Raw genomic sequence first — 15,379 nt, 5'->3', positions numbered from 1 at the left:
ATATGGTGATACAGTGTTTCTGCCCGACATAAGAACAAACAATCCCCACACTGCCTCAAAGACTATGAATCTCAAACATAAATGTACATAAAAACTATGCACTATGCACGTGTACAGGTTTGGAGTATAAACGTTATAAAAGTACAAAAACGAGAGTTTATCTATGAATGGGCATGCAGGTCAGCTTGATCAAAAGATGGACGTACTGTAACTGAGATTTACATGCAGAACTCTTTCCACTTCTATACATGCGGACAGCATCTACTACTGCCAATGCTCCAGCCCTCTGTCTCTCCAGCTGAGTTCCAATACCCCAAAATATCGACCACTCGCTCACTCACGCTCCTGCATGGCGGTGATACGGTGATATATGTGACCTACGTGACAATCGTGTGTATAGTGTAGACATCACATAACGTCAGTCAGTGTCCGAACGTAAATCATTGTGGCCACGCATTAAAAGGAGCTATACGTTATGTGAAGTCCACATGGATGGTCACATATTTTGGCAGCTAGGTCACCAATTTCACCCTAACACCGCCATGGTGGAGTGACTGAGATTTTGGGCATTTAAATTTGGCCTCTCTCTCTGTCTCTCTCTCTCTCTCTTTCTGTCTCTCTCTCTCTCACGCTCTCTCTCTCTCCAACATGACCTACCAGCCAATTAACCTCAAATCCATTATTTTCTTTTCTGGAGCCTATATTCTGCACCACTGATCGCCCGACTAACGTATGGCCCCCCCGACAAGGATGGAGGAAATTAGGAATTTGTATAATGATTATTAAAACAAAGGGGGACTATTATGTGAAGTCGTGGTCCTGTCCTTATGAGAGAAAAAAGTATACTATTCCATTGACTAAATGAAATGGGAGAACATTTTGCATCTAGATCTATGTCTAATATCTCTGTTTAATTATTCTACTTAAACCTGCACCATGATACCTTCTGAAACGGTGTGTGTGTGTGTGTGTGTGTGTGTGTGTGTGTGTGTGTGTGTGTGTGTGTGTGTGCTCTCAGTGGAAGCTGAATCTAGAGTGGTCTCGGGTCTCTGTCGTCTTGATCAGCAGCTTAGGAGCCGGAGAGCTGCTGTTACCATGGTAACCATTAGCCTTAGTACCTGGGAGAGAGAGAGAGAGAGAGAGAGAGGGAGAGAGATCGTACGTTTTATATTTTAGTCAAATTTTGATGCCACAATTTTTGTAATCCATGTTATCACAGGAAACAAAGACATTGTACTTACTGCTGTACTACTTACTGTAGCAGTTGACTGGCTGGATGCTGAGGATGGACTGATGTCCCAGTCTGAAAGAACAAAAGAAGTGAGTAGGGCGCCCCCTGTATTTATGTCAGACACATGACGTCTTGAGCCCAAACAACACAAAAGGGTCGGGTCGGGACAAAACGTTTTTTTGTTTTTTTTTAAGGTAAACCACACCAATGCAACTCATTGAGATGCATGGCATTGCATTGGTGTGGTTTACCTTAAAAATCGCACCCGTGTGAAGTGAGGGGCGCTAATATATTAAAGTCTGACTCATGTTGATTAGGTGATGTAATGGTGATGTAAGACAAACTGTGCAAACACAAACATCAAACAATTCACAATAAAGAGACAATGTGACATAAATGACACATTGTGACGTACATTTTCCCTTCATTGTCAATGCGTTTACAAAACAAACATTGAACTTTAGTTCTTTGAATGTTTAGTTCAAAGACAAACATTAAACCTGTGTATAAGAGGGGTGCCCCTCAAAAATCGTTTTGTCCCGCCCCGACCCTTTGGTGTGGTTTGGGCTTTACATGACGTTAGTGCCCTAAGCAAACATTAAAGTCCATAGACTTAATTGGCTGGCAAACGATTGACGTCATAACTGCTCTAAACAAACTCGGCTTAGCCTCACGTAGCCAGATGAAGCTGCCATCTAGACCTTATGCAGACCATGGCCATCTTGTATTACGTCATGAGCCAGCTGGTGGCACGTACGGTCTAAACAATAGTCAGTTTTAATGTTTTTGTAACCGCCCCTTGGGAAGAATCCTAACGCTAAGAAGATAATATCCACGTGATGTTGTCTGGCTACGTGAGGTGAGACTTGGCTTCAAAAGCCATATGCAACGAATAAGTTGGCCTTAATTGTGTTTGTTTATTTTTTATTCTTTATTTACCCAGGGAAGTAGCTGTGATGCTGGGAAGTAGCACTGCAGTAACTGTAGCATATCGCAACCATTAAGATGGTGTTGTGCGCGCACACACACACACACACACACACACACACACACACACACACACACACACACACACACACACACACACACACACACACACACACACACACACACACACACACACACACACACACAATTAACAAGTAATTAGTGTAAAGCCAGTTCAGTTGTGATAGATCAGCTCAATTGATGTCCATGCAGCACACATGAAATTCTGTTACTCTCTTGCCTGTATAACGGCAAAAACTTGCTCTTTTACACCTCCTACAGATGCTTTATGTAACTACACCTGTAATTTTTCCTCCTCACGTGTGCATTGAAGAGCCTTTGCTTGTAAGTTTTCATGCTTTAGTTCCTGCGGTCGCTTCTCGCCCTTAAGGCGTCTTACTGGTGTATAATAATCACCACTATTCTAGTGAATATATACAATATAAGCACCACTATCTATAGTCTCTGTAGTCTACATATAATCACCACTCTCCTAGCCTCTCCAAGCCAGACGAGACAACTATTCACTCTGAATAGTTGAATTCTGAATTCTTACGGTCAATACTGTATAGTGTAGAAGAGCATTGGTTCTCCAACATTTTTGTCTCAGGTTGTCTCTGTAAACAAACTTTATATCCTGTATATATTTTTTTATGTCCACGGGGACGCACCGATACATCGGCCATGCACATATTTGCCGGTCAATATCAGTATCGGCAAATAAAGCTGACTTTAACCGATATGTATCCGTTGTTGATAAGCATACATTTAGCGTTGGCTATGTTGTTTATCTGCAGCCTAACCAAGGTGTAGAATAGATTCTGAACAGTCATTTATCCATAGGCTACTCCAGTTTTAGATGATAAGCTATACTCACCATTTTGGTGACAGAGAGATGTGTTTGGGTGTACTAGTAATAATAGGTAATATACCGGGGTATTCCAAATCTGCCGAGGGCAATACTTATTTTTTGCAATGACAGATTATTAGTCTAGTCTAGTTATAGTTCGCTCCTCCTCTCCTCTCACCTGTCCTCCTCTCCTTCCAGCAGCTTCCTGTAGGTGGCGATCTCAATGTCCAGAGCCAGCTTCACGTTCATCAGTTCCTGGAGTAGGAGGAGGAGGAGGAGGAGGGGGGGGGGGGGGGGGGGGGGGGGTAGAAGAAGATTGAGAGTTCATTCATCACCATTTGATTATGAACAGTCTGTCTGTCTGTCTGTCTGTCTGTCTGTCTGTCTGTCTGTCTGTCTGTCAGTCAGTCATACCTGGTACTCCCGTAGCTGTCTTGCCATGTCCTGCTTGGCTCTCTGCAGAGCATCATCCAGGTCTCTGGTCCTGGCTCTGGCCTCCTTCACCGCCAGCTCTCCTCTCTCCTCTGACTCCGCCAGCTGGTTCTCCAGGTTCCCACGCTGTGGAAGGACGTTATAGACTTTATATAAAAAAAAGGTTCCCACGTTGTGGAGGAATGTTAGAGCAGTGGTTCCAAACTTTTACCGTGCTCATACGGACATACACACAAAGCTGTGCACATGAGGCGGGGCTAGCGACACTAAAAAAATAAAATAAAAAGAAGCTAAAAGTGCAAAGTGTCTATTATGAAAAAAACACGGCGAAGAAGCTGTTGAAGAAGCTTTCTGCTTCTACGGGCCAACGGCTTGGAATAAACTCCCATTACGCCTATAAGACAGGCAACCTCTGTAGGTATAGCTTTATAGGACAGCTCAAGAAATACCTAAAGTATTTCTTCACTCTTGCTTTTAGTCAGACCCGTTCAAGTGAATGGCTTACACTAGAGGTCCCATCTGTACAGTATGAACTGGGAAAATCTGCTTTCTGCTTCGACGGCCCTACTTCATGGAACACTCTACAGCAAACACTGAACATAATTGGTACCCCAATATCATATGAATAACCTGCTTCTGAACCTCCCTACCTCAATATGTAACCGCCTGCCTGTATATTATGTTTCTATGCCTTACGTGTAGATTTGATTTGTGTTTTATATCCATCTTAAATTGTTTTATATATATATGTGTGATCTCGTCAGTATTGCAAATGAGGGAGAACCTCGATGCTCTTTTCGAGAATAAATAAAAGGTTTCAATTAGTCCAGTTTTTGAAATCTCCGTGTTATTCATGTATACTCACTGTTCTGCCTGATTCGCTGACTTGTTTTGGCTGTTATTTTAAAGTTGTTCTATGTGCTTTTATATTATTTTAATGTTACTTGCTATTTGTTTCTCGCCGTCAGTTGATTCTTGATATCCATATGAGACAAACCGGTAGGATCATTTGTTCATTTTTCGATCACTTTATATTCTTATTTGAAGCGATATAAGAAATGTGGGGAATTCAGAATGGGGGTAAACACGCGACCCAGTTGGGATGTGTACATTCAGACTTTGGTGTTTTGAATAACTTTTGACTCTGTGAAAAATGTTCAATGGTTTCCAAGCAGAAATAACATACTGATCTACAAGCTCACAGAACATCGGTTGAGGGTCATAAAATGCGAACTGAGCTAATTGTGTGTGTGTGTGTGTGTGTGTGTACACGTACATGTGCTTTGACAGAATCAATCTCACTCTGAATCCTGCTGATCAGCCTGGTGACCTCAGCGATCTCTACCTTGGCCATGCGCAGCTCGTCTCCAAACTGACTGGCCTGCACCGCCATCTGGTCAAACTGCAGGCACACACACACACACACACACACACACACACACACACACACACACACACACACACACACACACACACACACACACACACACACACACACACACACACACACACACACACACACGAGACTGTGAATTATTACAGACACTGAACAGAATGTAGTCAATGTCTGATCAGCTCCCGGCTTGGGCATTCCTGTAATCTGCAGGCCTGCAATCACAAGTGATTCATGGACATTACTGAGGCTTCCAAATATGAACACAATTACTACATTACATTACATTACAACATACATTTGTAACCAAGCTGTAGCCTATAATATATGAACACAAGCACTATATACATTTGAAACCAAGCTGTAGCCTATAATAAATATGAACACAAGCTGTTTTCATTTGTAACCAACCAAGCTGTAGCACCCTTAATACGTTAAGCACCGTAGTAAGGAATGCCTCTTCCAGACTGTGGTCAAATGTACACATGCCACTTCCAAAATGTTCACTTCTCTAATCTCTACTGTCCTCATCATCAACAACAACATCTGGTGTATTAGCTGTGACGTCTGAAAAGGCATCATTTTCATTATTGGGCAACACTTGAATTAGCAACTGTGAGAGAGTTTATGTATACATAGGCAGCAGCCATTCAGAATATGTGACAGAGTTTCAGTAACTGGGTTGTGGTCATAGTGCAGACAATGAGGAGGAAATGTATTAGGGAAAACATCGAGTCTGGTCAACATGGAAGGACCTGTAATCTGGCTTTGACTGTAAAGCAGCAGGAAGGCAAGCTAGCTTTCCTTGTAGTTTTAAACCAGTCCATTGTCGCTGTTGTTTTTTTTTTGCAGTTGTAACATTACGAGGTGGCTCAGTGCATTGATTGATAAATGATGTTCTACATTGTTAACCGAGATCATACAGTTTGGTAATAATGTCCTCGGAAACTGCTACAGTTTCAGCGTCAGGTCAAACCTAGCTCAGGGATATACCTCAGTTCTCACACAGAGGTCATTGAGGTCAGGCCAATCTGACGACAACCCAAACCCATTTAAAACACATCTCATGCCAAGGTATCAATTAATTCATTATTTCGCCCCTGCCAATGCCTTCAATTCTGAGTAGATTTGCTTGAGGCAAGAATTACCCCAGGTCCGTGAACCAAAACGCTTCCAGTTCGGTCTCTATCCTTCTTTATATACTCTATGTTCTGAACCCTCTGAAGGAAGCTTGGCCTCTCTTGCCAAGGGCACTTTATATGCTGTTTCATGTCTGGAAACAGAAGCTCTAGAAGTTCCCTGACAGTCTTATTTGTTTGTCATCGTTGTTTATCATGTTTATATCAAGTGAGGGAAGTCAGGGTCCACAGGGGTCACCCACTGTACCTTGGTCTTGTACCAGTTCTCGGCCTCGTCTCGGCTGCGAGCAGCGATGTCTTCATACTGAGCTTTGACTTCAGCGACGATCTGCTCCATGTTCAGACTCCTGCTGTTGTCCATCTGCACCACCACCGAGGTGTCCTTGATGCTCGACTGAAGCTCTCTGAGCTCCTAGAATATTAATAATAATAACAATAACTAGAAATGCACTCTGTCGAGATGCCAACTTGTGCCTTGCACACATGTATGCATACATGTCTGCTGATTCAAGCTAAATATCAATGCATTGCTTATGTATTGCTCAAACGCGTAACCTGAATGTTGAACTGAGATTCTCGTGCGCATGGCTCTAAAGTAAACTAGAAATGTCGTGTAGCTCTAATCTGATTCAATGTTAAAATGCATTCAAGTAGTATATGTATCATTCAAGTTTGCATGCCTCAAGTTAATCTCATTAACTGTCTTGATATGTGTCTTGTTCTTGTCTACCCAATTACCCATGGGGGGAGGGGGGGGGGGGGGGTTGATAATACCGATTGTTGCAACTTTGACTTGAGTGTCTGAATAATAATAATAATAATAAGGGTAATAAAAAATAATAATAACCTCTTCATAGATGTTTCGTAGGAAGTTAATCTCGTCAGTCAGAGCTCCCACTTTGTCCTCCAGATCAGCCTTCACTAGGTAAGCTGAGTCCACGTCCTGAATGAACACACACACACACACACACACACACACACACACACACACGCACGTCACACGGTGTGTTGAAGTTAGGTCAGAGATTAAACACTGTAGTGACCTGAATGAAGGGGTGGAAACAAGAGACAGAGAGTGTGCGTTGCGTGCGTGCGTGCGTGACCTCACCTTCTTCAGGATAACAAAGTCATTCTCCAGGTTGTTTCTTCTGTTGATGTCGTCCTCGTACCTGACAAGAGGACGAGAGGTTTATAATAGGGTTAATATGATGATGTCATCCTCGTAGAGGAGGTTACAGGGTTAATGTGATGATGTCATCCTTGTATACTACTACTACTATACCCTGTTCAAACTACTCCCTTCCAAAAAGCGCTACCAGAGCAATCAAATCTCGTACCACCCGTCTCAGTAACAGTTTCTACCCCCAGGCAGTCAGGCAACAGCTGAACAGCTGACCTTGAACTGCATTGCACTTTATGTCAATTCACTTGCACTTTTCTTTTCCTGTTTTTTTTTTGTCTTTTCTTGCACTTATAGATGCTGTTTATGTCCCGTGTATGTAAGACTGAGAGTGCTCCGAGCAAAACAAATTCATTTCATTGTATTTATACTCTGTATCTATGCACATGACAAATAAACCTGAACCTGAACCTACTACTACTACTACTACTACTACTAATAATAATGATCATACTTGTGTTTAAAGTCCTCCACCAGGCCCTGCATGTTTCGCAGCTCTCCGTCCAGCTTGGTCTTGTCATTGTTGACCAGGTCCATCTGTCTCCTCAGCCCGGCCAGGTAGGACTCAAACAGAGGCTCTATGTTGGAGCGACTCACCGTCTGGCCCTGGAGGAGGTCCAGCTTTGTCTCCAGCATCTTGTTCTGCTGCTCCAGGAACCGAACCTGAGAGAGAGAGACACACACACACACACACACACACACACACACACACACACACACACACACACACACACACACACACACACACACACACACACACACACACACACACACACACACACACACACACACACACACACACACACACACACACACACACACACACACACACACGCAGAGGAGAGGTGGGTTAAAGAACGGAACCCCTTTTGGTGTTTTACCCCTCAGGATTAGGCTGCAAATCACGCGCAGCCCGTTCGGCAAAGAACGACTTATGTTACATATTTCGTGTAATGTTATATACGCATGTTTTGGAAAAGGTTTTAATTTAAATCAATAGCCAAAAATGATGCATATTATCCACACATTTTACAGGCATGTATAACGATTCACTCAACTCACGATATACGATTCAAATGCTGCTTTGAAGTTTTGTTTAAACAAAAAAAAACATTTTCCCGGGGCAAGTTTTATTATTTCTTTCGTATTATTTCTCTTACAAAGATCTCGTGTTTTCTTCTCTTTTTTTCACGACGTGCTTTTATCACAATTCAAATTTGCAATTTAATCACATTTTAAATTGTCACCGGGCCCGGTTCCATTCGTGACAATTCATTACACATGCATGGTCTTGTATCAGAATGGACCTCTCAGTCAGTCAGTCCTTAATTGGCTCTCCTCCTCAAGCCTGTACTAGGCCATCAGTATACAGCTTGTATTTCCAGCCTGTAGCCAGGAGGAGGGCTCTCTCTCTCTCTCTCTCTGTCCATGATGTGTGTTCTCACTCTGACACAAAGAGCCGTGTTCTGTTCCGTTGTGTTGTGTTGTGTTCTCTCAGGCCATTAATCTCCCCCGGGGCCGGGCCGGGCCGGGCCTGGCCGGGCTGGGCCGGTGCCGCCCGGCTCGCCTTCAGCTTACATTACAAACCTAATCGTGTCATAATGGGGCTGGAAAATGGAACACACGGATTGACTGTCATCATAATGACCCCATTTTAACTTTTTTTTAAATGATCGTATAACTGCCAGGTGCACAAAAAAGCGCCCGCTTTCGTTCATTTCCGACATTTGTTGGTTCAATTCACTCACTGTGGCTTTGTTATATGTTTGTCCTCTAACTATACAGTTATCTCATAATAACATTGGCTTCTGTTGCCACTCGCTCCACGTTGTGGTGTTTTTTCCGAGTATGGGTTCTTATGCCGTTCAGACCATCATTGGCTTAGGAGGCAGCCAATCGTGACTATAGGTCGTCGCTGAAGTTGTCTTCACTGCCGTAATGTAATCCAGGCGCTTTTCAAGCGAAACAATCCTTATTCACACACAAAGCCACGTGGTCAGACTAATGGGATGTCGGACTCGGAATATAGAGGATATGCGTGTGACATCATCATACCCGAAAGTTATGCGGGAACTGGAACTGGAGTGGCAAAAAAACTACTTTCTGGCCTTGACAGCCCCATATACCATAGATATTTAAAACATATAAATGCCTAATTTTTCTATGGATACACCTGTCGCCAATGGGAGGAGGAAGTGCTGCTGGGAAAGAGGGAGTCGCACCTCTGATTGGCCCACCGAACGTCCCCTTCCGTTCTTTTCCGCTATGCTTCGCAAGGAATCTCGGGAAAGGTTGCCAATACAGTCAATCACGCGTCGGCATCGCCTCCCGTTGCCTCCATGTCGCCTTCCGTTGAGATACAGTCTTACAGACGCCCCAGAGCCGGAAGAGGCGTCTGTCTACCTTTACATGTCTATGGCCCATACATCCAAACAGAAAGGTCCTATCTGATTGACAGCCCATACATCCAAAGAGGAAAGTCCTATCTGATTGACAGCCCATACATCCAAACAGAAAGGTCCTATCTGATTGACAGCCCATACATCCAAACAGAAAGGTCCTATCTGATTGACAGCCCATACATCCAAACAGAAAGGTCCTATCTGATTGACAGCTCATACATCCAAACAGGAAAAAAAAATCTAATTGCATTAAACCACGTTAAACTGGGTACAGGCTTTAATTCCGACACTTATTGGTCCGACCGACAACCTACCTCGAACCCTAACCTAACCATAACCGCAAGCACGGGAGCAGCGCATGTTCGACCGCTAGTCCGACCGTTGTTCCCGCATGTCGGACTAATTCTGTCGGAATTACCACCGGATCCCCATGTGCGTATACCCTCTATAGTGGGGCAGTCCCCGTCAACCTGCCAGGTGGAACTACTTGGTGGCCAACAAACAACCCAACCTGCCAGGTGGAACTATACAGCAGCAATTACTGCCAGGAGGAGTGAAGCACATAACCTTGTTGTCGGGCAGAAACCTCTTATCACCATATTCTAACTTCAAACTACTTTAGTTTTTTTCCTAAATTAACGCCCTACTTGACCATGCCACAGCGTCGTACAAAATACCAAGTCACGCCGCGTTTCGAGCTTGTGCGCATCTGCAACTTTTAATGCTTTGTAATTTGAATCCTGAAAAGTGAACCGTTTTGGACATATGAGGTTTCCACCTGACAACAGACATGTAAAAAACCAAGCAGGCCACTTCAGAGGTATAAGAACAGGAAGAGCTCTCAGTCATATGATAATAACAGCTGAGGTAAATAAAGAGAGAATAATGAACAGCTGACCTAGATGGAAAATAAAAGAGGTTTGCCCCGCGCCTCGCAGCCAAAGACAACGCAACAATGGCTGTGTTGTTGTGTGGGTGTGGCGTTCAGGCGAGGTCGTCAATCCGTGACCTTCTCATTCACACAGTCACATCTCTCACAGGGGTCAGCAGTAGCACTTTCAAACATAATGGTTGGGAGAAGAAAGAGGTTTTCAAGTAGGTCCAGAAAGATATACTAGTGTTGTTGTTTGTTGTTTGTGAAAGCTACAAAAACATGTTTCCTGTGTGAAACAGTATATAGCTGACACAGAGCATGTTCTTTTGGATATGAGGTGAAAGGTTTTGTTGCAATGTTAACTTTAGTAGTGTCTTGTTTTACTTGTTTTCTTGTGTTACTTATGCCAAGGGTTCTCAAGATGAGGGTCCCAAATTAGTATTTATTAGCATTATTATTATTATATTATTAATATTATATTTTTCTATTTTTTTGGGGGGGTCCCAGACGATTCAATGAATTAATGTGAAACATTTTAGCTCACTCAATAAACAAACCAACATACAGTATAAGTGTGTATACAGGCCCAGGTATCTAACATTTCTAAAGTTACAATGTAATGACTTTTAAAGACCTTTTTAATTCCAATTTGGCCAAATATGATGAAATATTACATAAGAGAGAGGCAGTGTGAGGTGTTGTGAGCTTGTAGATTGGCTATTTTCACAATATGTATCTCTGAGGAAACGAGTCAAACTATACGTATATACTATACAATCGAGTCAAACCATCATGTATATGATCGGGATCATGCTGACAAAATAAATGCATGCTCAAATAAACAACTACCGGTACACCAAATAACCAACCCTTTAGAAACAAGCCCAAATAAGCAACTACACTTTAGAAACAAGCCCAAATAAGCAACTACACTTTAGAAACAAGACCAAATTAAACAACTACACTTAACCAACATTTAGAAACAAGTCAAAATAAGCAACTACACTTTAGAAACAAGCCCAAATAAGCAACTACACTTTAGAAACAAGACCAAATAAACAACCACACTTTAGAAACAAGTCCAAATTAACAACTACACCAAATGAACAGCTACACTTTAGAAACAAGACCAAATAAACAACTAAACTTTAGAAACAAGATCAAACAAACAACCACACTTTAGAAACAAGTCCAAATAAACAACCACACTGTGGCTCATGGGGAGAGATGGGAAAACTGTGAGGTTCCCAGTTCGATCCAGGCTCCCCCAGAGTTAGTGTCGAAGTGTCCTTGAGGAAGACTCTGAACCCCTAATTGCTCCTGATGTGCAGGTTGGTGCCTTGCATGGTTTCCTCCGCCATCGGTGTATGAATGTGTGAATGTAAAGCACAATATATGCAAAGTGCTTTGAATATACACTATACATTTGTTTTAACAAAATGTCACTTTCACCACCTTCAACGTTGAATCATTTTTTTTTAGTTTTGTTTAGCAGTGATCTATAGACCAGGCCTGGGCAACCTTTAGGCACGGGTTCCAACATTGGCACAGTGGAGAGGGCGATCACTGGCACACGTGTGAGAAAGAGGATTACAATTAACTATTCCAAAACATTTAGTCCGTTGAATGAAGACCCCTTACAGCTAGTATACAAATGAGATCCATGCACATAATTATATTCATTCAAACTCCTAACTCTGACTGGGGACTGTCTGGGAGGATGCCTTGGAGATATAGGGCTGTATTTTGCGTGTCTTAAGTACCAGGTCTTATTACCTAACTTGAGTAAAATATAGACCTGGATGCGTGATCAATGCTCTTTGGCCACTCAGAATAGCCAAATGGCATTAATCACGCCTCCAGGTCTTTAGTTTACTCAAGTTAGGTAATAAGACCTGGTACTTAAGACACGCAAAATACAGCCCATAGTCTGTTTAAGTCTAATGATCATTATTACACCTTAAAGACAAACATAAAGGTTGTTTTGTGTATATAGCTCATGGACAATCAAAATCAGTTGGAAATATTTAATTCCGATGTGGCGTTCATGTCCTAAGTGTTGACATGACATCGACGCTGCGTCGGAGATGTGATGACACACCTAAAACTTGAGAAGCTCAAATATTCTACCAGGGGCTCCGCCCAGACATTCTATAAGGTCTGGCAGCCATTGTTGGGACTATTTTAAACAAGAATTCCCGGCTGAGGATGTTCAGGTGTATAGGACAGCTGTCTAATAGTTTAATTATTCTTGTATGGCAAGTGACGATCTGTTTGAGAACATTGTAATGTAATGCAATATGATATAACCTTATTACCTTTATATATTTTTTATTTTACTTTAGTTTATTGTGTCTGTTTTGGTCCTGTATTTCAGTCTTTTTTTTATTTACTTATTTTTCTTAATGTATTGTATGCTTATGTGTAGTCTAGTGGTGTATATGTATTGTCACGGCCCCTTGGCCTGGCCTACAGTATGCTGTGTATATGGTGTACTGCCCTGTCTGTGTGTTTCTCCCACAGATCATGTGGGCGTTGGCCCACTTGAGACTCCTCATTAGGTGCATTAGGAGCACCTGATCAGTGCTCCTGAAACCCTATAAAGAGGGCTTGCCAGCCATTCCCTTTGTCCCACTACAGATGACAGCACCTTTCTGTTTGTTGCTCCTCACTGTTTGATTTGCGCACTACAACACACCTTCACCATATTAACCACACATCCACAGTTCCACACTGATCTTACTGACTTCCACATCTCATACATTCTGTAAGCATTATTCTTTATAAGGTGTAGCAGAGGCTCTATTGAAGATTCTGACCTTCAAATGTACATCATTTTTGTTTTGATTGTATTGCTGTATTGTTGTATTGTTCTTTCTGCTTTGGCAATGTAAACGTATGTTTTCTCATGCCAATAAAGCTCTTTGAATTTAATTGAATTGAATTGTGTGACTCCGGGCCGTGCAGTGGAACCATTTATATGTAGCAGAGAGGCTGTGTGACTCCGGTCCGTGTTTTATATGTAGCAGAGAGGCTGTGTGACTCCGGTCCGTGCAGTGGATCCGTGGCGATGTGGGGAGCAGTACAAACAATAGCTCTTTTGTGAGAGTTGTCAGCGACTCCGTGAGAAAGCAGAGTCCGTCCCCGGAGCACGGAGGGTATCGGTGACCAAAATATTATCACGCATAATGCCCTCTGTGTGTCTCGTTCAGCGACGTCACAAAAGATGTATTTGAGAGTCATAGTTCGAACAACACACATCATCTGTACGTTAATTGCTGCCCAAACATTAATAACATGCACCATTAAAGTATGAATTTCAGATTGCTGTGTCAACACTTTCCCCTCTATCTATCTCTCTCTCTCTCTCACGCACACGCACAAGGGGATCCACGCTATTTTCGTGCTCGGACACAGCCAGCCAGGGAACCAGGGTCACAGCCAGAGACACACAAAGCTCTCTATGAGTGGTTGCACCACTCAAAAAACAAAGAAAAAAAAAACAAAGAAAATGTTTAAATCTGTCACCATAGGATTATCTGTTGTTGATAATACTAAAAACAATAATAGTATTAATAATCAATAATATTCTAATAACAAATATAAATATAATAATACAGAAATAATAAATAAAATATTGTCGAAAGTAGCGAAGGGTTTTTGATAATAATAATGGTAATAATAACCTTGTCGATGAAGGTAGCAAAGCGGTTGTTGAGGCTCTTCATCTGCTCCTTCTCGTGGGTGCGCGACATCGACAGGTTGGGGTCGATCTCCAGGTTGAGCGGCGCCAGCAGGCTCTTGTTGACGGACAGCGACGCCAGCGAGGAGCCCAGGCCTGCTCCCAGGCCGTGGTGCCCATTGGTGCCCGCGTACAGCGAGCTGCTGCTGAGCGACGCTCCGCTGAAGCCCCCGAAACCTCCGCTCAGCCTGTGACCGCCGCCGCCCCCTCCGCTGCTACGCACAGAGCTGCTGGAGCTGATCCGCTTGGAGCGACTCAGACTCATGGTGGAGAGAGTTGTGTCGTGGTGTGAGTCGAAAGAAAGTACACGACAAATGTTTTAAGACCAGAGAGGGAATAAAAAGCGACGCTAAAATAGCTGTGAACGGAGAGTGAGTGGACAAAGATTAGCAGGATAGAATGGAACACAGTGCAGTGAAGAGACTATAGAGAGACAACCACAGAAGAAAAGGCTTCAGGTCTCAGGTGATACCGTAGTACGTGACTCGTTATTTAAAGCCTCTGTCTGGTGGGCGGATCCCGAGGCAGGACAGCTAGGAGAGGAGTCGGATGGCAGCCCCATTGTTGTGTTGACACTGATATTGTAGGTGTTGCAGGGTGACTTTTTGTATGTGTGTGAGTGAGTGAGCACGCAAGACAGTGAGATTCCTGTGTGTATTTGAGAGTCTAAAAAGAATAAAAGCTCTGAGCTGTAATAGAAACAATTACAATTTACAATTGTATAGTGTTCGATCACACTTTGCAGATATGGGGGTGCCAGATGAGAATGTTGGCTGGTTGAAGACCAAGCGTGCTGCAGAATTCTGAAATATACTTCCTGAAAACATATTGAAATCCATCGGAACTAATATGCAGACAGTTGTGTACTGATAGTTATACAATTCTTACTTGATGTCATTCGCTGCACAAAAACAAAAATGAACGCAGGCACAAATAAAATGGGCTATGTTTTGCCAGAGAAGCATGTATAGCCCCTCAACATCCTTACTAGGTATTGTCTTTTTTAAATTAACTTCCATCTCATTTCTGGTGATGCTCAGCTCCACCTGACGATCAGTTACTGGCCAAATCTCAATACCAAAATCTCGGCCACTCGCTCATTCACACTCGGTTGCGTTCCGGCCAGGTGGGCCTTCCTCAAAGGACGTC

General features: G+C 42.9%; 1 protein-coding gene across 1 annotated transcript; it reads right to left on the bottom strand.

Annotated features, from left to right (window-relative positions):
* Window positions 1-994: 994 nt before the first annotated feature.
* On the bottom strand, window positions 995-14,705 carry LOC308328100 (intermediate filament protein ON3). Its single transcript, XM_080781805.1, has 10 exons — window positions 14,175-14,705; window positions 7,667-7,875; window positions 7,141-7,201; window positions 6,880-6,975; window positions 6,280-6,444; window positions 4,777-4,902; window positions 3,483-3,626; window positions 3,247-3,323; window positions 1,257-1,303; window positions 995-1,118 (listed from the first exon to the last, which is right to left on the bottom strand). The coding sequence occupies exons 1-10, from the start codon at window positions 14,493-14,495 to the stop codon at window positions 1,015-1,017; spliced, it is 1,350 nt and encodes a 449-aa protein (XP_080637931.1). The 5' UTR covers window positions 14,496-14,705; the 3' UTR covers window positions 995-1,014.
* Between the last annotated feature and the right edge of the window lie 674 nt (window positions 14,706-15,379).

This window comes from Protomyctophum bolini (genome assembly GCF_963924005.1).
Source record: "Protomyctophum bolini genome assembly, chromosome: 2".
NCBI lineage: Eukaryota > Metazoa > Chordata > Actinopteri > Myctophiformes > Myctophidae > Protomyctophum > Protomyctophum bolini.
This window is presented reverse-complemented; position numbering and strand designations above follow the sequence as displayed.

What these genes read in the sequence shown, in the direction of transcription:
- LOC308328100 (XM_080781805.1), bottom strand. Translation starts at nt 14,495, where the DNA reads ATGAGTCTGAGTCGCTCCAAGCGGATCAGCTCCAGCAGCTCTGTGCGT. An exon ending in GTGGAGGACTTTAAACACAA is followed by an intron (nt 7,202 to 7,666) that starts GTATGATCATTA and finishes TCCTCTTGTCAG; the next exon opens with GTACGAGGACGACATCAACA. An exon ending in TACGAAACATCTATGAAGAG is followed by an intron (nt 6,445 to 6,879) that starts GTTATTATTATT and finishes TTAATATTCTAG; the next exon opens with GAGCTCAGAGAGCTTCAGTC.